The sequence below is a fragment of the Myxocyprinus asiaticus genome, chromosome 32 (assembly GCF_019703515.2).
Source record: "Myxocyprinus asiaticus isolate MX2 ecotype Aquarium Trade chromosome 32, UBuf_Myxa_2, whole genome shotgun sequence".
Lineage (NCBI taxonomy): Eukaryota > Metazoa > Chordata > Actinopteri > Cypriniformes > Catostomidae > Myxocyprinus > Myxocyprinus asiaticus.
The window spans coordinates 29,843,804-29,870,524 of NC_059375.1; the positions used below are offsets into that span (position 1 = coordinate 29,843,804).

A 26,721-nucleotide genomic window follows, 5' to 3' on the forward strand; every position below is an offset into this window, starting at 1 on the left:
TTGCCAAAGCACTTGTGACATAGCTGTGTGCAAAGGGAAATTATAAAATGTAAAATAAAGTAAAATAACAATTGCACTAATAAATTAGTAGTATTAAAGGAATAGTTCACTCAAAAATGAAAATTCTCTCATCATTTACTCGCCCTCATGCCATCCCAGATGTGTACTTTCTTCTGTTGAACACAAATGAAGATTTTAAAAAGAACATCTCAGCTCTGTAGGTCTGTACATTGCAAGTGAATAGTGGCTTAAACTTTGAAGGTCCAAAAAGCATATGAAGACAGCATAAAAGTAATCCATACGATTCCAGAGGTTAAATCTACATTTTCAGAATTTATATGATAGGTGTGGGTGAGAAACAGATCAATATTTAAGTCTTTTTTACTCTAAATTTCCACCTTTTTTGGCGATTCACATTCTTTGTGCATTTCGCCGCGTACAGGGCAGGGAGATTTAACTATCGCTTTAATAATAATATTTTTTATTTATTTCATCAAGTGCAGATCAACGTGCTTCACATATCAGAAATTAAAAGTTTTAAAAAGTGACTGCATTAAAAAATATATTAAAACATTTTAAATATCAAAACTACATTTAAAATATATATCAAATTACAAATTACAACAATAATATTAAAAAGTAACACAAAAATGTACACAAAAGTCAAAAGTAAAAAAATACAAAAATAAAATGTACGTTGTGCAAAACAGGTCATTTTTATTTGTATAGCGCTTTTCACATTGTTTATGATTAAAATAAATTAAAAAAATTAAGCAAAATGAAATAAAGTAACAGTGGAAAGTAATATTAATTATACAAGTAATAAAACATATATTTCACCCAATAATAAAAGCTCTTTAATCATTAACTCACCATCATGTTGTTCCAAACCTGCATGACACAAAAGGAGATGTGAGGCACTATGTTAGTTTCAGTCACCATTCACTTTCATTGCATCTTTTTCCAACCTTTCTCTCCCCCTCTTTCTTTCCCTGCATTTATGGCTTTGTTAGACAATGTCATTCTTGTGGAGTGGAATTCTTTCAGGGATGCTGAATTAGGCTCACACAGACAGAAAAAAAACAAAAATAGATTTGAGTTATCAGCTTCATTCGTAAAATGCGAGACAGGTCTGATACAGGTGATATTTTTTTTTTTATGATTCTCTGCTTTGTAACACATAAATAAGTTGGCATTAAATTACAAGACAAATGATTAATCATAGGTACCTAAATGTCAAATTTATAAAACCACACGTCCACACATTTATCCACTTTAAGCATATGCATGACATATTTATCATGTTCATGGTCATATTTCACAATTAGAGGGAAGGTCTTGAGCTGGTAATTATTATGGTGTGCAGTGGACTGTGTTTAATATAATTAGATTTTCTGTACTTTTTGCCCTCATTTGCATGGGGAACATTTTCTATTTGCACTTCTGAACAGTATCCCTAGGGGGAGCAGCATAGGACAAATTAAGAGAGCATTATGCTGTATACATTTTCACTGCTGTATTATTTAAGACAAGTATGTCTGCAGCGACCTTACTGAATATAAATTATTTAAACTAAGTGCATGCTGAAATAGAGAGGAATATTATGATTAGGAAAAAATAAAGAATTACATTTTTTTGTGTAGTGTTAAAGGAATAGTTCACCCAAAAATGAAAATTCTGTCATGACTTTCTTTCTTCTTTGGAACACAAAAGGAGACATTAGGCTAAATTTATCATCAATCACCATTCACTTGAATTGCATCTTCTTTTTTCCATACAATGAAAGTGAATGGGTCATATGGGTTTGGAACACATGAGAGTAAATAAATGATGATAGAATTTTCTTTTTGGGTGAACTATCCATTTAAATACACATTATATTCATTATATAATAGCAGTGCTCCTTGTGTTGATGCGCTTTACATTGTATTCATTCATATATCAAGTGATTCACCCTTGGCATGAGAAATTCTATACCTTATATCTATACTAAGTAAATGCATGAGCAGGGAATGTTATGCAATGAGATGTGGGCCCATTTGGTTATGAAAAGGAGGATTGTTGGATGTTTGTAGGGTAGTTATTAAACCACGCATGGCTTGTTTCAGGAAGCTGGGTCTTATCCAACACTTCTTCTCATCATAAGCCTTACCAACCACAAAATATTCCCATATAACTGGTCATGTGTAAGAATGTCAAGATGAGTGGATGGCCGGGTAGTATTGTTAAGGATGTCCAGCTTCCAAGCGCATGGGAACAGGCCCCTGAGCACTTTGTGTTGCCCTTGCCTGGGTCAGAACATATGTGAAATAGGCCATAGGGTAAACACATAAGAACATTCTGCTTTATACAAGGCCGACTGAAAATAGTACAGTATATGTATGCAACTCAATACAGCACCAGTGCGCAACCTGCAGAGATAGATATGTAAATCCAAATCCAAAGTGGCCTCATATAGAACTGGTTATCATTATGGAACCCAGAATATCCCCTGGCAATATGCACGGTTGATGACTATCTTGTGGCTTTATTGTCTAACCTAGCTCTTGTTAGCTTCTCAGAGCAATTTCTGTGTGTTTTGGACAGTAGATGGTGCTCTTTTGCCCTCTGGGTTTGTGTTTTTACACTAAGAGAGCTAATTATCAGTAGTGTGTATGCTTTGCATTTAAAATGTAAGAACTAGTCAGTGCTGTGGCACAGTGGGTACTGCAAGTGCATGCACCACACGGGAGCTGCTGTGCTCTTGAATTCAGGTTCGAAATCTTCACCATGTCCTCGTAATTTTCTATAAGGAATATTCCAGGTTCATTACAAAGCTCAATGGACTGCATTTATAGCATAATAGTAATTACCACAGAAAAATTATTTCAACTCATTTATTTAAAGCTAGAACTAAAGTCAGTTAGGCACTTTTCATGGAAGTGAAAGTAGCCAGTCTATAAACGTTAAAATACACACTGTTTTAAAAGTATAGCCACAAGATGTAAATATTATACATGTTAGCATGATTTTAGTGTATCACAGTAGTCACTTACAGTGTTTACCAGTATTACTTTGTCATTACAACAAATGTGTAAAATTGAATAGAACTTTATGCTAAGGTTAGTAAGCAATTTTTATCCCACTAAAATCATGCATAATGTTTATGTATAATGGCAGTATGTTTAAAACAGTGTGTGTATTTGTATTTTATTTTTATTTAAAAAAAATTTTTTTTTTTTTTTTAGTATGGCATCATTCACTTCCATGGGAAGCTCTTTATTTTATTTTATTTTTTTTAAACGAGGGGTGCGTTGATTTTTTTTTTTTTTTTTTGTGGTAATAAAAATTATAACAAATGCTCTGTTGACTGAGCTTAACTTGTGTTGAACCCCGAACATTCCTTTAAAACTATAAAAATATCTACTGTTTTATTCCTGTTAAAATATTTTATTGCAAAATATATTTTTTGATATAGTTAATCTGTTCTATAACTTTTATACAAAGCTTAAATTAATAATTCATTAAAAAAATATATCAATATGAATTGATATGCAAATGTTTGAATCACAGACTGATGGCATTTCTGACTATATGAATGTAAATTAACATATTAGTTTTTAATAATTATAAAGTATTACAGAGAAAATCAAAGGTTTCTTGTTTTTCCAAGGGGGGCCCCAAGAGTTTGGGTGGGGTGTCCGAAGATTTGTAAAGGTTTTAAACCCCTGCTGATGATTAAATGCAAAAAGCCTATTGACCTGTCAACTCAATAAAGTTATATCTTTCAAGTGACACAGCTTCATTTCGCCAAAGTCAAGCAGCGATGAAGGGGAAGAGCAGGGATAAAACACTTGTGGGTCTTGGCTCATTTATTCAGATATGTCAGTTATCGGTACACATGTCAGTTATATTCATAATGTAATCGAGTTGGATACAATTAAACTGGAAGTGCACAAAGGACGATGTTAAATTCAAAACACCCAGACTGTATAAAGGTATGTCACAATTGTAACGCATTGTAATAAATAAAAAAAGTACTGTAATGTCAATATACTGTACAATATGCTGTATGTTTAATAAGTATATACTAATGTTAGTCAGTAAAAACAAATCTTAAGATTATGAAGCACAGACTTTATTCACACCACCAACAACACTATATACATATTTGTCATATTCACTAATATGCCTCGGTTGCTTTCTGTGTATTCTTCATGTGTTAAAGCAGCTCTTACATTCATACAGACAGGATCATCTCAGAACTTTTGTAATATTGTGACCAAATCAGAGCAGAAAACATCAAAACATGCAACTTCTGAATGAGAGATGTTTACAGTGATGTTCCGGTAGACGTGTGTACTCGCCAGTCAGTCACACATTAGACTCGCCGGCGTACAGAGATGAATCGTGGATAAAAGGGAGCTGAAGCATGTTTCGTCCAGGGCGCCATACAAGCAAGAATGGCTACTGACTGTAGGTAATTTTCTGGAAAAGGCTGTACGTATGAATGCGACTACTAAAACAGGTCAATAAATAAAACTGAATAAGAATACAAGAAAAGGAATGGAAAAACAAGAATGAATAGAAAAGGTTAGCATTTAGTTAGTTGCTCTGCTCATTTCTGCACCTCTCTTAGATATGTCTTATGAATATTGGTTCAACCTTCATCTGTGAGCTGGGGACTCTGAGGGGTGTGACAGAGGCAATAGATACTCTGCACAACCAAAGACTGAATGACACTACGAAATGTCAGGAGGACTTAAAATGCCTCTCTGCTCTGTCATGTGTGGCATTTCAAGCATCTATGGGCTTGTACCTTGAAGGGCTTACAAGTTTCATATAATGAAAAAGTAATTGCATGTGCTTGAATGTTGTACTGCTTACTTTTTGGCTTATATGTATTATAGTATTATAGATATACATAGATCTCACAATGGTGTTTTGTCTGTGTGATTTACATTGTTTAGTCTATGTGCTTTGAGCCATCATTGGGAGCATGCCAGTTTCCTTATCCTTAAATAGTTCATGTGGTGCTCCGTAGTGGCTCGTAATATAAAAGTGTGCGGGTGTGGGTGTTTTATTGAGATGGAAGAGCTTGGATGTGTGCAGATGAGTGAAGAAATTTCTACATTTGCCCCTCAACTTTTAGGGAGATAATCATTGCTTTTTAAAGACTCATGCTTTAACCTCCTGAGACCCCCGCACGACTGCTGTGTGCATTTTCCATTTCTCTTTTTGATTTGTAGCTAGTAGCACCTAATAAACAAGCAAACATTCATGATTCACATATGTGGACAGCAAGACTACGTTGTGAAATTTTAAATTATATAATATTTAAATTATATAAATTTATAAAAGCTGGGAAAATGGAATTTTTTAGCATAATCTTAGGTAAAGAATCACCATTTATGATACCAGTGTTGTCAGATTTTACTGATGATTTGAAATATGTTCTTTGATCGTAATCTTGACCAACCATTTTGGAGATTTCGATCTTTCAAGTAGATAGGAGCTGCACTTTCATGACTGGAAATAGCATCCCGAGAGCATTCCAAACATGACCGACAGTTATAGAAAGACTTTGGTTGCACTCAAGCGCTCATGCGGATCCAGTGCAATCGCCTGCTTGGATTGTCATCATGATTTGTGAATCAGAGGAACTTTTGATCCTGATCCTGAAGTTTTGATTCTAGCTGATAGAATACGCGCTTCAGAGGAAGATAATAGATGAGCGCTTGATGTGAAGAAAACGCTGGATTTTCATGAGCTTCGTGAATTACATCTGTTTAAACAAGATATCTGCATATTTGCAGATGATATATAACAGAAGTTTTATTGATATTTGTCTTTTATCATTAGAAAAGTTACAGGCAACTGTTGAGGAGAGGCTGATAGAATACGTGCTTTAGAGGAATATATTAGATGAGTGCTCGACGAGAATAAAACGCTGGATTTTCGTGAGGTTCGTGAATTACATTTGTTTAAATGAGATATCTGCATTTTTGCAAACGGTATATAATAGAAGCTTTATTCATATTTGCTTTTTATCATTAGAGCAGAAAGTTAAAATTGACAGGGAACTGCTGAGAAGAGATTGTTAGAATACGTGCTTTAGAGGTAAATAAATGAGCGCTCCACAGGATGCTGGATCTGCTCACGTCTGTGTGTTTTTGACAATAAAAAAATAAAATAAAAATAATTTTAAAAAATCGGTTTCTCACCTCTGGATAAGTAGTTCGCTACATGGCCCAGTGAGATTATTAAACCACAAAGATTTTATTATAAAAGATAGTCTGTATCTGCTGCATGCTTGAAAGTAAATGAGGGCCCTGCTGTCTGTCATCTATTACAGGTTCCAGGGGGTACCTGTATTTTGCTTTAACCTATAAAACAAAAAATTATAGTAAAAAAGCCATGTGACTCATATGCGTTAATAACACATTCAGTTTAATGGCACATTTGAAGGTAACTATTATCGCCCCCTTGAGTAACCCCCCCCATGAATTGACATAAAAGTATGAGAGCAATGAGTGAATCTGATTGAGTGACTGTTAAGGATAGTGTTAGGGATAGTTCACCCAAAAATGTAAGTTCTGTCATAATTTGCTCACCCTCATGTTGTTCAAAACCTGTATGATTTTCTTCACTGGAATACAAAACGAGAAATTTTATATTTAAGAATATACTGGTCGCTCATTTCCATGCAATTACAATGAATGGGGACTGGGCCTTTCAAGCTTAGAAAAGGATGCAAAAGCACCATAAAAGTATCATAAATGTGGTCCATATGACTCGTGCACTATATTCCAAGTCTTCTGAAGTCATACGTATAATAGCTTTGTGCAAGGAAAAAGGACTTAATTTAAGTCTTTATTCACTGATAATCTTTCCATCCAGTGAGTTGTTAACTCAAGAACTGCTGTGTCCGGATCATTGAGTTAGTGAGTTTAACTCAAGAACTGGATCAATCAGATTTGTAAATAAATTATAGAGACCGGCTTTGTGAATCGGATCAACTGATTCTTTGAAAAGATTACTTGAAAAGATTGAGAAAACAAAAAATTATTATTATTTTTGGGCAAACTATTCCTTTAAAGTGTTTGTGTGAATGTGTGTTGTAAGTGCTTCTTTGTTCTGTGTGTGTAAGGAATCTTTAACTTTCATTCCAGTGTATCAAGCAAACAAATATCACACACTTCGCGCTGAAGTGACAGTTTAAATAAATGACCACTGTAAAAACCTTAATGAAAATTGACATTTCAATATAATAGCTATCTTGTCTCTGACAATAACTGTGGAGACACTCCTTAATGGCCTTGTAACAATAATGGACACACTTAAAAGTGTATGTGAGGAAATTAGTGTCTTGGTACTCAAGAAAACAAACAAGGTGGCCTTCCAAAGCTTTGGTGATATGCCAGGCTAAATGTGTACACTCATTTGGCATGGCTTTACAAGCTCAGATGAAAGCGTTTTCTGGTTAAGGCAGAGTCTTTCTTTTAATCAGAAATGTCAATGCATTATTGTATGTGCTTGATTTCCTAGTACATCCCATTTAAGCCTTTAGAGATACTGTACTGTACCTGGAAGTTGATGCCCTGCCTAGTATTACATAAAAGACTCAATCAAAAGACCAGGCACATGATTTGCCATACCAGTCAATGTAAAACTTTGTAATTTTCCAGAAGATGTACCTTATCATAGAGGATTAGTTTGGGGGGCGTCTGTTTTTGATATCGCAACTGATTGCAGCTCTCATCCGCAGTATACAGTCATAAAGTCAAGACTTTTACTGGCCCAGGTGCTCTTTTTCCCCTCCTGCGAAGATAATCACTAAAAATACATCAGACGTAATCTGCTTAAGGAAACCAGGAAGGAGCTCACAGCCGCAGCTCAGAGCCTCTTCACCAACAACACATAAATAAACCCTTGCGATCTGCTCGTTTAATCTCGCTATTGTGTGACCGCGGGCGATTTTGATGTTCATCTAATCTCTCTTCATTCTGTAGCCTGCCGCTGTAGGCAGAGGGTCTCACCATGCCCAACTTACCTAATCTTAACAGCTTTGGCAAACTGTGTAGCTCTGGCCGCAGCGACGACTCTGTTGTGCTGGATAAGGTGAAGCGCAAGAATTCAGTTCGGAGAATGTCCATTATCGAGGATGGGAACGTAGCTGAGGTGCTCTACCTCATTCCCAAACAGTCCATGATGGAGCAGCTGCCCTTCCTCAACCCAAATGAATATGTCATCCTGGAGAAAATGGCACCTCCTGACATGGGACCTGGTAAGGGAGGATAAAGAGAGAATAGGAGAAAGCAAGAGTAGAACCTCACATTGATATGTGTTATCACAGAAGATATTGCAGTTATGTGGCTGTTTGTGTCGTCATTCAGTTTGACTGTATATATAATTACATTTGTTTTTAATTTGGCCTTTAATAGGACTATCCCAGAGTTCATTTAAAGGTCCATTAATGACTCATGTTGAAAAGTAATTTAGTAATAGTAACTTCAAAGAGGAAAGGTATTACTGTATTTATTTTGTTGAACAGTTGCCTTTTAACTGGAAAAATGAGCATTTTACATCAAAATTTGTATTGATGAAGAATAGCAACTTCAAGTCATAGTCAGTGATATCTGCAGAGGGTCAAAACCTATCAACTGATCATATAAACAAAACTTTTTTGAATAGCCATTGTAATTGAGGAGATAAACAGAGCTGCTGGCATTTGTGTTTGTAAGGTAGTGGGATGGTGGGCTAATCTAAAGATGAGCTGGATCACAGCAGTGTCCCGCTGGCAGGATTATGGTTCAAACAGTGGATATATTACCTTACAAATCTTCCCATTAGTCTTCGGTGGTCACTTTTTCACAGTCACTCATTCTCATGTCTCATAAAATGGTCTATGCTGGTATTGTAAATGTTTAATAATGACAGTCAGAGGCAGTGCAGACAGTCAGTGGGTTTCTTATTGTATCCCAGAGTAACTTCAGAAATGAAACTGATATCTTTGAATATCACAAGCCAGTGACCACGTCTGTATTCATATAGGGTCATTATGTGGATGATATAGTGCTTTGCACATGAAGCTTTGATTCTTTCATAATGTAATGAAACATTTCTTATAGTTTTTCCTTCAGTCATGATGAATATGTCTGTATTTTCTTTTTTACAGTGTTTACATTTGGGTACTTAACATGAAATTTCAATTAGTGACAGCACTACCATGTGGCTGAATTTGGACTTGCTATACTTCATGTAACACTATTTTAAACATTTTTCTTATTCTTGTATAATTATTAAGTATTTAGTATAATTATTGTACATTCCATTTTATCACCTAATATTAATCAAATATGGAATACTTTGGAATATAATATAATATGGATGCTATATGGAATACTTTTAAAGATTCAATTGTCACACTGCAGGAATATTAACCTCCTGAGACCCAAACGTGACTGCTGTGTGCATTTTCAATTTCCCTTTTTGATTTGTAATAGTAGCACATAATAAGCATGCAAAAGAAAGAAATTCTAGAGAAAAAGTTTTCCTAAAAATTGATGGCAACATATCTGGACAGTGGGACTAAGTTTAAATAATTTTAAATAATGCCAAGCTATAGAAAGTCCGATCTTTTTTTTTTTTTTTTTTTTTTTTAGCAGATTGTTAATGTGTTGTTTATTCATGTTTTTGAGATGTAGCAGACATTACATCAGAAATTAGCTAAATTAATTATGATTCAAAGTAATGTCCAGCATCATCCAATCAATGCCAACCATGTAAAAATAAAATTATACATTATAAATTCAGAATCTATGAACTGATTACCATTGTCCCATGTCTGCCAAACATGTTGAGTGGTCCAAACATCATCTGCAGCCTGGAACTGAACTTTTGGTTAGATTTTAGGAGTGAATGCACTTAGCTGCATAGAGAGCTATAGGATGCTCCCTTGCTCCCTATTTAGTGAATGACTTAACCTGGAGTGTGCTGAAATGTCGAAATGTCCCTTATTTTTATCCTTACTCTATATAAACCCTCTGAAAGCAAAGTTTTTCAGCTTTTGGATAAACCCATTGATTCTCAATATGAAAATGCACAGTAAATATAGGATTTCTAAGGGATAAATGCGCTAAAGTACACATTAGTGTGCATTATGTTTAACAGTGTGGTGTTTCGTGATAAATCGCTCATATTTTAAAAATGGTGTATCAGATTAAACTAGAGACTCTAATCTTTTGACTCAAACAGATTTCAATGTAAAAACTTAATTAGGTTGTTTACAAGATGTTGTTTTGTTGGCGTTTCTCCCAAAGACAAACTCAGCTGTTGCTGGCACCATATTGTTTAGTCACTTGAATCCATATGTCAAAAGTTTAACCCTTAACTGACAGCACAGAGTCTTCTCAACTGAGATCAGTTAGTTTAAATTAATTTAAATTATGCATTGTGTATTGTGAAGCCAAAACACAATGTCCACTCGTGTATGCGGGGATGCAAGAGGTTAAAGTGCTCTGCAAAAATGCTTAAATGTGATTAAAAATGGGAAAACATTTGCTGACCAGCTACTCTAAAAATCCTGCATACATGTATACAATTTTTAACCTCATATCTAAAAAAATAAATAAAAAAGGTAATGAGATTTTTATTGGTTAACTACCCACAGGACTAGAATCTTTGGATATGTACCCTGATGGCACACATAATATATGCTGCTAACATTTCTATTTGAAGTGTGAGTTTTCATTTTGAAGATGTAATTTGTAGATGGCTGTTGCTCATCTGCAAAATGGCTATAACATTTTCCCTGTGAGATTTTAGAACAAAAGGTTTTTGCAATGTCTATGATTTAGAATGAATTCCAATCAGCATTCAGTCCAAATCACATCTTAGAGAGATGTGGGCTACCTTGGTATTTTGCTGCTATATGGATGGAAATATGAGCAGTATATTTTGGATTAATTTGAGGTTTGAATGACCTGAGGGGGATCAAAAAGACTGGAGAGGAGTTCATTATTTGCAGAGATTCACATGGATCCATAAGGCTGTCCTGTTAATGTTTGATGTTTGGTTTCAGTGATGTTACGACTGGTCTTCTTTTGTGAATTATTTGCTTAATTGTGATTTTATCTCTTCTTTATTGCATTTGTTAAAGGAATAGTTTGTCCAAAAATGGAAATTCTTTCATATTTTACTCACTTTCCTGTTGTTTCAAACTGGTATGTCTTTTGTTGAACACAAAAGAAGATGTTAGTCAGAATGTTAGCCTAAGTCAACATTCACTTTCCATTGTTTTTCCATGCAAGGAAAGTGAATGGTGACTAAGGCTAACATTCTGACTAATATCTTCTTTTGTGGAACAACATGATGGTGAGTAAATTATGACAGAGCTTTCTTTCTTTTTTTTTTTTTTTTTTTTTTTTTTAACTATCCCTTTAAGACATGATGATAGAAACAAGTATTAGACCTGACTAGAACAGTAGTAGGCTATGGAGTAGTGCTGAAAAATTGCTCTAACTTTATCCTCATTGGTTTGGCTCTGTTATTTCTCTTTACTCTCAGTTTGTGACAGAAGATTCAGCTGTTTTCTTCTGCTAATAATACAGGCTTTAAATTCCCCTCTTTATCCAGCACCTGCTGTCTCTGACCTCTGAATATTAATAACTCTTAATAAACTCCCAAATTCAATTGTTGCCCAAATAATCCTATAATCTACTGCCGTGACGTGTGGATAGTCCGGAGAGAGCCTTTGCCGATCCCTCAAAGCCCAGTAATGGTAAATTTGTTTAGTTTTACATACCACATCTCATTCCCCTCAGATCTTATTTACTCCATAGTACCCGAGTTTGTTTTACTAGTAATGTTCAATCCATGTCTATGGATCAATGAAAGCAAGTTCTTCAATGGGAGTCTATGGCAGAGACCTGTACAATTCAAATCAGTGGTGCAAAAGATTAATATTCATTGGATGAGAGGCTCAAAACACATCATTTTGGGTCTATCCTGGACACAGTGCTTTTCTGGGAGTATACGGGAGCCTCATGAGCACTATTTGCTTTGGATATGCATCTGATTGCCTATTGGACATTGGGCTTCAAATATTTTTGTCCCACCTGGAATCCTGGTCTCTCTGAAAGATGATTGGTTGTGCTCTCAAATGGGTGGGAATTTGCAACAAATGGCCAATAGTTGAATTTTGTTGCAGTTTTTAACTTAGTTAATTATTTTAGTTTAGCAATTTCACCGTTTGAGTAGTAGTTTAAGCTTCTTTGGGGGCAATATTTCAGACACCAAAAACCATCTGTGCATCCCCACTTTTACTGCTACTGCTGTGTTCTGTTGTATTCGTTGTGCTTATTGGTGTATCGTGCCATTAGCTTAGCAACATGCTAACGTCAAACTCCATTGAAATCAACTACAAGTCCAGTCTTCAGTGCGGAGCGTTATTCATGTGGTGTGTGGAGTTACTGCCTATGTAGAGAGTTCCAAATCAGTCACTTGAGGTGCCATGACCAATAGGATGCTGCCTTAGAAGACTGCTGCCTATGTAGATAGTTAACTAGGCTTTGGAACGGAGATAGTGTTTATGAGAGAGAGAGAGAGAGACAGAACAGGCAGGGACAGAATTGTGCGGGATATATAAATGAGTCACATGTATATGTCGTCCCTCCCCTCCATCTCTGTTTGAATTTTAGGTGGTGTCTTGCATGACTGTGGAATCTGCATTTATCACACACAGCAGCTGCAACCTGGTTATTTCAGAATAGCGGAGGGGGGGGGCTGCTCGAGAAACGAAGCCCAAGCTAGCAGTTGCTGAGTGGCTGCTTAGTTTGAGAGTGCAAGATCTCTCTGTCTGTTCCTCTGCTGTCAGCTTGCCTTTCCTCTCTTGTTGCCTTGCTCTCTCTCTCTCTCTCTCTCTCTCTCTCTCTCTCTCTCTCTCTCTATCTGTCTATCTCCCTCGCTCTCTTGCGACATCTCCTCCTCACGTTTGGAATCAGTGGAGGAATAAAGCAGGAGAATCCAGGGAAGAAGGCAGGCAGGAAGAAGCAGCTCTCTCCCATTGATCCTCCTCTCCAGAGCCCCAGCAGAACACTGAGGAGCCAATGGTCATGGTGAAGGAGAAAGGTAGCATGGCATTGCACAGCACTGGGTGGGGACCTGGAGAGGGCTACAGTGATTTGCTCATGCAGAGGGAGAAAACCAGGACAGTGTCTGTGTGTTTGATGGTAGAGAGAAGAGTTTTGTGGTTTAGAAGGATGGCGGTATGTAAAAATAACTATGATACTGTAGATTTGGGAAATATAGCCAATATATCAGATGCTATTTGGTCATTTTCGGATAACAGTGCCTGATTGGCTGATTAACAAAAGTGGTAATTCTGCTAGGTGTCAGTTTCAAAATCTACCTAGCTTTGTCAATGGGTAGTGTGCATCTTTTGTCTTCAAATACTGTATTTTGAGTCAATATTGAGTAAAATTCAGCAATTTTGTGTACAGCCTATTTGCTGTCAATAAATGTTATTGTGTACTGTATATTGACATTATATCAGTCGTCGGCCACCCTACTCTCCATATATCAACATCAGTCATTACAAAAAACCATATCCATCGACCACTAATTGGTACTTAAGTGAAGATAAAAAAGATTGTGGTTTTGTATTTGTATTTTTATTTTTTGGTTTTGTTGCTTATGTTTAATATAACACAAATCATAGATTGCCGTCTGTGTGTTTATGTGTGTAAATGTGTTGGGTTGGTGTTAAAAGTCTCAGATAAGGATTACTATACCACTGAGACAGAATCATTTCGACACACAATATGTGGATTGCATATTGTGCTGTACAAATGTTAGGTATGTGTATATTTATCCAGAAGACCATGTAAGTGTGTATATGTTTGTGTATGGGCATTTGTGTGGTCCGGCACATACAGTATATTAGGTGTTTTGTCATGATGGTTAAACATGAGATAATGCATAACTGTCTGACTTGTCAATGCAGGACTTGTGTGCACATGTGTGTATTTAGCTCCACAGAGCTTATTGAGAATGATAAGTGGCAATAACTTCAGATGTTTCTGTGTTATCTGATGAGGGAAGACGTACTAGAACAGGAACATCTGCTGAATGTTTAACGTTTCTTTATCATCTTCACTCAGGCCTCAGGACCAAACAACCTGATTAAAACAACACTCATTTGCACAGAAATGCAGCCGATATAGGACATAAACTGGCGGTTATTAAAAAAAAACTGGTTCCTTCAAATGGGACAGTTTCCAGCAGAGATTTTGTGTAAAACTATGTAGGAAATTAGAGGGCTATTGAATTATTTAGTGAATGAAGGCAGCGCACAGTGCGTTCTTGTTAAGACACAATGTTTGTGATTTCTCCCGAAAAAATGGGTTTCCAGAAGAAAGCCCTGGATACTGACTCTGTCATGACTAGGAGACACAGACGAAGGATGTTTCAGAGCACATTGTGCGTGTGTTTTGAACAAATAGATAGTGGTTTAGTAAAAGCTAATAGTGGTCTGCGCAGAATGAGGGAGGGGGCCGGGATAAAGGGAGATGAGAGGAGAGAGACTGAGATAGAGAATGAACTCAATAATGCATTTAGCCAAGCGCTGTAACCATGGCAACCGGGCGATGACTGGTCTGTTGCTGAGGCCGTACCTCGTGTGAATCACAGCCCAGAAAACACTGCAAACCCACCTCACACAACTGTATTCACATATACACACTCACAATCACGTGTATGTCAATGTTTACATACATATGTAATATACAGGTATTATACAGTAACACAGTAATCAGCATAATTTATTCACACCGCGATAGATCGCTGGGAACTCCAGTACTGCATCTATCACAGTATTATACACAGATTGCAGAAATGCTCCTTTTAACAAAAATGCAGAGCATAAGTCATGAAAAAGCTTACTTTGTGGCAATATGAGGCTTTGGTGTGTGTGTACTTTTTAATGTTTAAAGGGGTCATAAAATGTTATTTTTTTTAATTAAAAATAAATTTATTTTATTATCTTCCCTGAGGTCCACTGATAATGTTAGTAAAGTCTTTTTGCACCCAAACAGTCATAATTAAGTAATAAATTCTCTGTCTGACTGAAACGCTCGGTTTGGCCTCAGCATCTTCTTTAAACTTAAATGTAAACGCCCACTGTTATGATTGACTAACATCATGCAGGCCCTCAAATACAGCCATATTTGAAACTCAAGCGGAAGAGAATGAACAAGCTTCACAACATTATAAAACTAAATTTCAGGGTTTACACATAACGCATATACAACACATTGCATCTGAATATATTAAACTGTTCACTCAAGCACATCAGCACCGTAAACAATCAAACATTCACGACATTTGAAATATTCATGAATGAAACTGTTTACTTACGGTTTTGCGATCGGGTCCAATAGTGTTTTTAACTTCCCCATCCTTCAATAACAGTTGCAAAGCTTGAATCTTATTATGACTGGTTCACAAACAATCCACGCTGATATGAGCTGGAATGCACATACATAGTCTAAAGCACTGTGAAATGATGCACGCACATAGGCGCACATCACCGGAAACACATCAAAACTGTCAAAGTTGCCATCTATTGCAGGTTTTCATACACCAACATTAAAATGTTGCAGATGTGAGAAAGAATTCATCCAGGATGAGTTTGTGCTCAAAACAGCAAGACCCAGAGCAGCTGATGAAAGAGAATGGCATCTCCTGTTCTGAGTTGTAACTTAACACCGCATCTTTTAAAAGCAGAGCAAAATACATGACAACGATCAACGACATCTTTCTAGAGCATGTTTATATACCCTTTGGTGTTCAAGAATAGTTAGGCCTGTTTGTCCTGCTCTTGTTCTGTCTCTCAAACTGAGCGCAAGTGAGCGGGGCCAAGGCTGTGATGATGCATGTTGTGGGATGTGTAAATCCAAATGAGCAGCAATGTCTCATGATGTCACAAACTCACAGATTTCAAAACGAGATGTTTCAGCAGGGTGGAAACAATAAATGCTCTTTTTAGACTGGGGAGGTAGTTTTGAGTTCTGAAATATACAGTATGTTTTCATAGTAGTTACCTCTTATATATCTAAATATCAAGGAAAATGTTATTCTTCATGTCATCATGACCCCTTTAATATTTGTTTACACTGAATTTATTGCACTAAAGAAACCTATACACATAGTTATGTGGGTAGTAGTTGTTTTAAGCAGTATCCAGCAGTGTGACATACTATAATTTTAAACTTTAAAAGTGTTGTTAAGATAGTAAAATTTATACATTATTCATGCAGTTTATTAATTGAGCGAATACATGAAATATTTGTACACGCAAATGGCATAAAAACTAAAATGTAATTCAACACTTAAAAGAAATGCCAAATAGTCATATCACCAAAAATACACACTTTCCCTTTTATACATTTTAACCTTAGATCTTGTTGTTGAAAAAACCAAATAGACATTTTATTTGTCAACTGCCCATGTAAAAAGATCAGTGGAATTTTTATGAAAATTTTTACAACTGTGGTGCCCTTTTTCATGATCTCGAAAAGGGCAATACAAATCTATGTGCAGGCCGTTTGTACACACAAACAAAACTATAATAGTAGACATATCTCATGTTGTTCCAAACCCAAATGACTTTCTTCAGTGCAACACAAAAGAAGATTTTAGGCAGAATATTAGCCTCAATCACCATTTACTTTCATAGCATCTTATTTCCATACAATGTAAGTGAATAGTGACTGAGGCTGTCATTCTGCCTAACCTCTTCTTTTGTGTTCCATGGAAAAAAAGAAAGTCATATTGGTTAGAATAAAATGAGTAAATGATGACAGAATTTTCATTTTATTTTTGGGTGAACTAGGCCTATTCCTTTAAAATGCTACCCATATTCAAATCCCTATTAAAAGTATTCTTTAAATTTTACTCTGCCGATTCAGTGCCATAGTGGAATCTCAGCCCTCTGTGCCGAATTTACATTGACCATTTCCACCACCATGCATGCAGAAGAGAAGTGTCTGCACCTAACTTGGCAATGAAATCACATTCACACAGATACACACACACAATCACACATCTCAACTCCACTCAACACATGCTGGCATACTGTTTGTACTATTTGAGGTGAAACAGGAATTCACTAAGTTGGACCCACGTCAAAAGCGCATAACTTTGATAACCTTTTCCATAAATGGTCACAGAATGGTTTGGATGATTGTGAATGGGATCGCTGGTCTGAAAATTGTGCCACTGTGACACAAAAAGAACAAGGCACTGGGTATTGCATAGTGTATTGTTATTCTGTCAGAGGAATGGATTGGCTAAACTATTTTTGTAGCCCTCTATTTCAGGACAGGACATTTCAGGATAATGACAGTTAGCCAAAGACAGCGTCTGTAATAGATCAAATGAACGTTTATGCTCACCTACTCAGACATTTAATCTTTGCTTTACTGTTTCTAAATTTAGCTTCATGATATCAGTACTGGAAATGTAAGACAGCTAATATCTGGATAAATGATCAGTCATTTACTTTTGTATTTGTGTGTGCCAACATTTGGCTTGGTGACTTTTATTTCTCATTCTCTGGTATTAGCTGGCCTGAAATGTCGTAATGCATTTAATGGCCTTATAATGTCAGTGAAAGTTCACAATGGCTGTGCTCCCCTTGAAAGGGATTCATAGAAATATCTGCCAACCACATTTAAAAGGACATTGCAGAAAGCCAGATTCAGAAATATATGTGTGCGTGTGTGTGACATCACATGGCTGTCATTGTTTCTAAGTTATGATACCTGTGAGAACATTACATGAGTCAGTTATCTCTGGGGCCCCACAAGCTTATCACAATTTCACAATATTATGCATAAAAGCTGTCCTTTGCTCACCTGATGAGTTGGCTTCATGTATTGTTGAGCACTCTGTAAAGAATTTATAACTTTACCCTTTAATACGAACCTTTAACTTGATTATTAGCAATCACTTCTTTAACATGATTTATTTTTTATCTGCTAAGTGGCATTTGCTAGATGTGCCACATTTGTCACAAGTGGCAATGAACAGCATAGCTAAACAAAGAGGCTTCCTGTAACACTAAAGGGGCGTACACAGATGGTTTATATAGATATTGATGTATAGAGAGTGGAGTGTAAGATTAGCAGAAAGCAATTTTATTCAACAAATAACTAAAAAAGGAGGTGATTGGAGTAAAGAGTCAAGGTAAGGGCTGAGCAAGTGTGACAAAACCCCTTTGTTGGTCTAATGTTTGAAATGTTTGTACTGAAGGTATGGTAGATACATATGTAGATATACATATGGTCAGTAATTAAAGTAATATTCTGAGTTCAATACAAGTTAAGCTCTATTAACAGCATTTGTGGCACAATATTACCACAAAACATTATTAAAATTTCTTTAAAAAAAGCAAAAATCTGGGTTCCAGTGAGGCACTTATAATGGAAGTGAATAGGGGCCAATCCGTAAACATTAATATACTCACTGTTTTAAAAGTATAGACACAATACGTAAACAAAATTCGTGTTAACATAATTTTAGTGTATAAAATCACTTACTAACCTTTTCTGTGTAAAGTTATAGCCAATTTTACAACTTCGTTGCCATGATGATGTAATGTACTCAAACACTAAAACCTTAAAACGACTGTAAACTACCACCCCTGGAGTCGCGAGTTCAAATCCAGGGTGTGCTGATTGACTCCAGCCAAGTCTCCTAAGCAACCAAATTGGCCCCGTTGCTAGGGAGGGTAGAGTCACACGGGGTAACCTCCTTGTGGTCGCGATTAGTGGTTCTCGCTCTCAATGGGGCGCGTAGTAAATTGTGCGTGGATCATGGAGAATAGCATGAGCCTCCACGTGTGGGGTGTCCGTGGTGTCATGTACAGCGAGCCACGTGATAAGGTGTGCGGATTGACGGTCTCAGAAGCGGAGAAAAGGGGATTAAAGGGGATCAAAAAAAATTCTAAATAAAAAAAAGGCCTACAAAAATGTTGGTTTAAACAACTTTACTGCTCAAATAATACATGAGTTTTAACAGAATAATGAATGTGTTTTTTTTATAAAATTAAAAGCTTCACATTTCTGCCTTGAAACCCTCCAAATGTTGGCCCCATTCACTTCCACTGTAAGTGCCTCACTGTAACCTCAAGTTTAGCTTTTCTGAAGCCACGGACACAATTGGTGAGGCTGGACGTTATGATGAGGGGAGCCAGACACTCTGTCACAATACAAATACAGTATAAATCTAATACAAAATGATTGTAAGGAATTAATAACTCGTACTACACCCTGAATGTTTCACCTGTGGTCCAAAGATAGCTTTCATAATCTCACTTGGTCTGTGTCTAAAGCAAGGTCAGCAGGGGCCTGGTATTGAGGTGAGAGGTGAACTAATACTGAGATTAGTATAGGGGTTGTAGAGGTTTAGGAGGTCTTTCACAGTTTAGCTTAGAGGGAGATGTATCAAAAAGCATTGTAAATAGGTTAGTCTTGTTTGAAAATGGCTAATGGAGGCAGTGACGAAGAGAAACATTGACTCATGATGTTCACACAAGCACGCACACTCGCTCTGAGTCAGAATTCCAGTTCAACTCAAGAGACATTTTTGCCTCAGGATTAAATCACCCTCACCAGTTATGCAGAACAACAATATTTCAGTGTTAAACTCTTCTTAACACCATCATATGCTTTCTAACTCTGTGTTCATGTGTGTCTGTGTGTGTTAACAGGTAGACAGCATACATTAAAGCACTGTAGGTCCAGGGTTGAGAGGGTTACTTTTGAAATGTATTCCACTACAGATTACAGAGTACATTTTGTAAAATGTAATTTGTAACTTGAGATTACTCAAGGTCAGTAATGTATTATAAATACTTTGGATTACTTCTTCAGCACTGGTAGATTTTTTCACTTATTTTGACAATAAAAACTCTGCCAGTACAGTAACACAAAATACACATGTTAAAAATACATTCTCTGAAAAACCTAAATATCTTATGCAGTGTTGTTTCTAAAACAAGATAAATCAAATAGATCTTGTTTAAGGATTTTTTGATATTTTTACAGGAAAACAATACAAAAAAAATATTATCAAGAATAAAATTTTTGCCCTAATATCAAAGGTCTTACTAGAAAAAAAGAAATTATAATCTAACGTGAATTTTCTTGATAAAAAAATATGATCGTGCCTGGTAACGTGCATGTAAAATGGCTAGATATAGCATTTGAGCTTAGTGTAAAGCTGACAGTTTACACAAGGTTTATTTCTATTTCTTCTGCTCCAAACTTACTTCAAACTTACTTCTCTGTCTGCTCGTATGAATGTAACACATCATAAGAAAGTGTTTCACCGCTGTTCAAATGCACTTTGGATCGCATCATTTATAATTTATAAATGTTTTCCATCTGAAAGGACTAAATATTAAATGAAACAAATGACAATAAAATGCAAAGTAATCTCTTCAGTAATCAAAATACTTTTTGAATGTAACTGTATTCTAAATACCAATGATTTAAATTGTAACTGTAGTGGAATACAGTTACTAATATTTTGTATTTTAAATACGTTACATGTATTCCGTTACTGCCCAACCCTGTGTAGGTCAGTGCTCTTATTAGGTCGGTCAGTTTTATTTCTGTAATGCATTATCAGTTCTGATTTTGTATACTGTATAGAGGAGATTGGAGCTAGTTTTCACATGGGAAAGTTGTCACAAGGGCTGCATTTCAGTTACAATAAGATTTTAAGTCAAAAGTATAATTGTGCAAATGTGTTTTCTCTAGCAGAGGTTTTTTTATGTTCGTTTCAAAAACCTATTTCAAAACCCTCTTAAATTAAAATAATTTTAAATTGTACCATCCAAAGTAAATTTTCACTACTATCATTTTTTAGTTACAGATCTGACGTACACAAGCAAACGCAATAAAATCACTCTTGTATACATTAATGCAAGGATCTACTGTATTATGAAGGCAGATTTTTACCGAAAGGTTTAAATGTGGCCTTAGGGCAAAGGCTTTTTAATGAAAATCATTAAATGTACACAAAGTACACAAGTAATTGACTAACCGAGTACTAGTTCTTCACCAGCTAATCGATTATTAAAAGCAAAACTCAAATCATCTCGTTAATTTATTTTCCTTTGTGTGTTTGTCTGCTGTGGGCAACGCTAAATTATCCTGTACTTTCCCTCTGGATCTCAAGTAGGTATAGCTGCATGCCGGAGACCTCCAAATGGGGGCGGAATCTCCAAAAGAGGGTGGGGTTACTCCAGAAGGGGGGGCGTGGTTACTCCAAAAGGGAGTTGCGCCAACTCCAAAAAGTTACAATTAAGTCCACTGGGGATGTTTATCGTCAAGGTGCTGGATAAGAGAAGGAGACATGATGGAGTCTTTGTGTACTTTCAAGCAAAGCCAAGTGTGGCAATACTTGTAATATTTTGATTCTTATTGAATTATACTCTATTGGTATTTGGTTCTTGGTGGAGTCATGCAAACTACCTGATGAGGATCTGCTTTTATGGTGGAAAGGAAATGCGAAGCAGTACGAGAAACTTGGAAGCTTATAAGACGTGTTAAAGGTCTGAACGGGGCAGAGCACATTTTATAAAAAGCCAACTTTCACCACTTGTTTTTCTGACATGATTAATGATAAAAATGTGATAGCCTTTTTTATGTAGACTCAGAGTTTATAAATGTGCATTACCCTAATTCCATCAGCATTGGTTGCTATGTAAGCTCTGGGTGTGTGCAAATGTTATTTTTAAATCTTTTTTTATTTTTATTATTAATGCATATTGTTAATTTCATTTTTTCCCCCAAAAGAAAAGCATAGTTTGTGGAAGTAAGCTTATTTTAAAACCATTCTTAGTGACGTTTGTGAATAAAACAAAATATAAATTTCACGTATGCATCATACTTGATATTTTTAACTGACATTAAAAAGTAATCGATAACACATTTTCTGTGGGTTAGAGTACTCAACTACAAAATTACTTGAAAATGCCCATCCCTAAAATCTTGTAACATCTTGTATGTTGTCACATTTTATCAGGGCCGGTTTCACGTTAACAATTTATTAATTACTGTACACTATTTGTTGGCCAAAACAATGCTTTGATATATTTGTATGTTACCTTTTCCATTTTTGTTATTGCATGAATCATTTTGTGCTTCATAATTGTTTTAATTTTTAAATGTTCCTGAAAAGACTATGATAAGATGTCTAAAGCAGGTGTAGATTTAAAGAGAGGTGTACAATTTGTTTTGGTGGTTGTCACCATCAATGTTCACATGAATCCTATGTAACTGGTTTAGTGGAAAGTTCCATTGTGACAATATGCCGGGCTATTGGGTCAAGTTGTTTCAAAAGGTCTTTTAAATGAACTGCATCTTTTTTTCCTGGACAAAAACAGCTAAAATATTTATAGTTTTTTGTAGCCAAGACTTCAAGGTATGTGGCCATATGAAAACTGACTTCAAAAATTTACCTACCCTGAGAAATATTAAGTAAAAAGTGTGACAACAAGCGTTCCCAGCGTTCCCTATATATTAATGCGATTAGTTTTCAATAACAAGCAGTTTGTCTGTCATACTGAACGAGAACTGCTGCATGACTTTACAGAATCAAGAGTCAATCAGAAGATATTTAATGTTTAATGCACAGTTCTGACGAGCAGGATTTTGGACCAATGAGGTTTCACAGTGGGCGGAGCTACTCAGAGCGACTCCACAAATTTAGAAACCAAGTGAACCACAAAATTTCCTTTTGCAATTTATGGAAGAGATAGATTTTATTGATTGCCACTTTATAGCATCATGCCCCATGTACTCACAGTGATTAAATAACAGTAGCAGGTCACTGAGTCTCTGTATTGTTACTTACTAGTATGCGTTCATTCTTGACTGCAGTACCAAATGTATCAGGCAGCAGATCACTGTTTGCACTCTCATTGGTTAGTGCACATCATTGCTCATTTGCATTAAAACTGCACTACGTAACTTTGTGCTCTCTAGCAACATCTGTGGTTGAAACGTAAAATTGCAAGCAATTTGCGGAAGAACACTAAACGTGATTCGTGTGTCGGCTCGGCTCTTCTGGCCGTTGAATCTCATGATTTGAGCTTACCTGGACATTGCCTGTGTGTGATCATGACTGGAGATATTCAGAGCCAGAGTCATAACTATGATATTTTAATGTTGATATAATGTTATACGATTAAACATTTAAAACTGAAATATTACTTGTTTTGATGAAGAGAATCAACACTCGTATTCACATATTTTGAATGAATGAATTTTACACTTATAGCGCTTATCTGACACTACAATCAAAGTGCTTTTACATAGAGAACAGGGGACTCAATCACCTCAACCACTACCAGTATATTTTAATATAATTTTTCAAATGTTTTAGCTACTATTAATGTTTGTATTGTACTACACTTATCAATTTAAGTGGTGATACTCATGATATGGCTGAAACGAGTTCAATGGAAGACTTTATTATTTTTATATTATATTGTACAGCATCAGTTGATAATGCAAGTGAACCGTAATAATACAATACTATGTCTATGAAATACACACAATAACACAGTAAACTAAAAACATAAAACAAGGATTCAATAATGATGGGCTAAAATATACTTTATTAAACATGAAAATAATATGCTTAAAGTGCAATATAACAGTTACAAGAAGTCAGTTTCAGAAGTCATAAATATTAATAAACATGTCACAGTAACTTTACACGACAACGTAGATACATCGCGATCGGTTAACACACAAGTAGTGTTCCATTCATAAAAGCATGACAAGCAATATAAGCTTCAACAACCCTACTAGACAACATATCCAAGCACTATTGCAGGTAAACAACTTTGCCAAATGGATAACAGATAAACACCCATTCAGATTGCTGTCCTGAACCGTGTGAGTGTGACTGACTGAACTGTAGTTTCTTCTTTTTAATGGCTACTCGCAAACTAAAACAGTGCATTAATGCCATCTACTGTTTACATAGAAACGAGACAGGCTCTTCTTTCCTATGTTCAAGGACATGACATAATGACGTAAGGATGTACGTCATAAGCCAGCAATTTCAAGCCAAATCCGATCCGACAGCTCAAAATACAAATAATTTTTATAGGCATACATAAGTAAATTGGGGTAAGGTAAGGGCATTATTTTGAACATTGGTTGTATATGTACTCAATCAATAATGTCAGTTTGTAAATTTTTAACCAAAAATTCATCCTGGTTACTTGCGTTACCTCCGTTCCCTGATGGAGGGAACGAGACGTTGTGTCGATGTAGTGACACTAGGGGTCACTCTTGGGAGCCCAAGACACCTCTGGTCTTTGATAAAAGGCCAATGAAAATTGCTGAGTGGTATTTGCATACCACTCCCCCAGACATACGGGTATAAAAGGAGCTGGTATGCAACCACTCATTCAGGTTTTATGCTGAGGAGCTGAGACAAGGTCCCGGCCATTTCAGCGGGTAGTTCAGCATTGTGGCAGGAGGGACACAACATCTCGTTCCCTCCATCAGGGAACGGAGGTTACGCAAGTAACCAGGACGTTCCCTATCTGTCACTCACTCGACGTTGTGTCGATGTAGTGACACTAGGAGTCCCTATACAATACGCCGCAACTGGCTGAACTGTGTTACGTGAACTGGCGGTGTGTGACGGGCAGACCACTGTGTGCCTCGTAGCCAGTGCACCAGGCCGTCACATAACCTCCCCCAACAGTGTTATGAGTGTCGAATGGCCCTTTGGGACAAGTCAACTATCCAAAAGATAGAGACGGGCTAGCCCAGTCGTGGCCTCTTATCCCCCTTTTTTTTCCCACTCCCTAAAAAAAAGGGGGATTATCTGACTGGGCAGACCAGGTCTAGTCGGGGGGTGTCCCCCCCAAGGGGAGGACACCGCGGAGACCACACCTCACCCAGAGAGGGGGGGGGGGTATTTAAGTGGAAATACAGTATGTCACATGGTCTTGCCGAGCTATGTCGGAAGTATGCCATGTGGAGAAGTCCCATGGTAGGTCCTACCCTACAGGGGAGGAGTTACTACAAGCATGGAGACTGGGGCAGAGGGGCCTCTGCCCAAGGAAGACGAAGTTTGCCAACAGGGAAACAAATTAGTGGAAGATATACGTCACATGGGGTTACCTACGGGGAACCGGCACATGCGGAGCACCTACCCCAGTACAGGGCTTTAGTTAGCACATGTACTGGGCCGGCAGCGAGTCACACCGAAAACTCGACTGCCACAGGGCTCGGAGGAAGTCAACCAGGGAACACAGTTTGTGAACACTACTGGGAGTTAACGCCGCACATCTTCAGCTCAGTGGAGGTTAAAGGCGCTATGTGCAAGCAATACACCCGGCCGGCTGTCCCGGACTTACCTGCTTGTTCATGCCACTACACGGGACAAAATCGGTTCCACCCGGAGGTTGTAGAACCTCGCAAATGTGTTGGGTGTTGCCCAGCCCGCTGCTCTGCAAATATCTGTTAGAGAGGTGCCCCTAGCCAAGGCCCAGGTGGCCACTACACCCCTGGTAGAATGGGCTCGTAGCCCTACCGGGGGTGGCACGTCCTGGGCATGATATGCCATAATTATGGCATCAATGAGCCAGTGGGCGATCCTCTGCTTGGAGACAGCACTTCCTTTCTGCTGTCCACTAAAGCAGACAAAAGAGCTGCTCAGAGACTCTAAAGCTATGCGTGCGATCCTAATAGATGTGTAAAGCGCACACCAAACACAGCAACATCAGGGCTGGGTCTGCCTCCTCCTGGGGCAGCGCTTGCAGGTTCACCACCTGGTCCCTAAAAGGGGTCATGGGAACCTTGGGCACATAGCCTGGTCGGGGTCTCAGGATCACGTGAGAGTAGCCCGGACCGAACTCCAGGCACATTTTACTGACAGAGAATGCTTGCAGGTCTCCTACCCTCTTGATGGAAGTGAGTGCAGTCAGGAGGGCAGTCTTCAAAGAGAGTGCCTTAAGCTCAGCTGACTGCAAAGGCTCAAAGGGGGCTTTCTGTAGACCCTGAAGAACTACAGAGAGGTCCCATGAGGGAACAAGGCACGGTCTGGAGGGATTCAGCCTCATGGCACCTCTCAGGAACCTGATGATCAGGTCATGCTTCCCTAAGGATTTACCGTCCACTGTGTCGTGGTGTGCTGCTATAGCGGTTACATACACCTTCAAGGTAGAAGGGGACAGCCACCCTTCCCACCTCTCCTGCAGGAAGGAAAGCACCGATCCGACTGCGCATCTCTGGGAGTCTTCCTGTCGGGAAGAACACCACTTAGCGAACAGACGCCACTTAAAGGCATACAGGCGCCTCGTAGAGGGGGCCCTAGCCTGAGTGATCATGTCTATCACCGCGGGTGGTAGACCGCTTAGGTCTTCCGTGTCCCGTCCAGGGGCCAGACATGGAGATTCCAGAGGTCTGGACACGGGTGCCAGATGGTGCCCCGTCCCTGAGAAAGAAGGTCCTTCCTCAGGGGAATTCGACGGGGGGGCGGCTGTGGAGTCGCGAGGAGTGTGAGGTCCGAGGACCACGTCTGGGTGGGCCAGTAGGGTGCTACCAGGACGACCTGCTCCTCATCCTCCCTGTCCTTGCACAGGGTCTGTGCAAGTAGGCTCACTGGGGGAAATGCATATTTGTGCAGTCCAGGGGGCCA

At 37.7% G+C, this 26,721-nt stretch overlaps 1 protein-coding gene across 15 annotated transcripts in view; it reads left to right on the forward strand.

The window, feature by feature from the left end:
- LOC127423628 (actin-binding LIM protein 1-like) overlaps nt 1-26,721 on the forward strand; it is a 114,056-nt gene that overhangs the window by 16,646 nt on the left and 70,689 nt on the right. For 4 of the 15 annotated variants that reach the window (XM_051668096.1, XM_051668110.1, XM_051668101.1 and 1 more), the window contains exon 1: nt 12,910-13,110. The exons of 1 other annotated variant lie outside the window; for it this stretch is intronic. In XM_051668096.1, the coding sequence (XP_051524056.1) occupies nt 13,089-13,110 (22 nt within the window). In that variant the 5' untranslated portion in view covers nt 12,910-13,088. Of the gene's footprint in view, nt 1-12,903; nt 13,111-26,721 lie in introns of those variants that run through there. 10 more of the 15 variants (XM_051668098.1, XM_051668099.1, XM_051668103.1 and 7 more) reach the window with 7 other exon arrangements.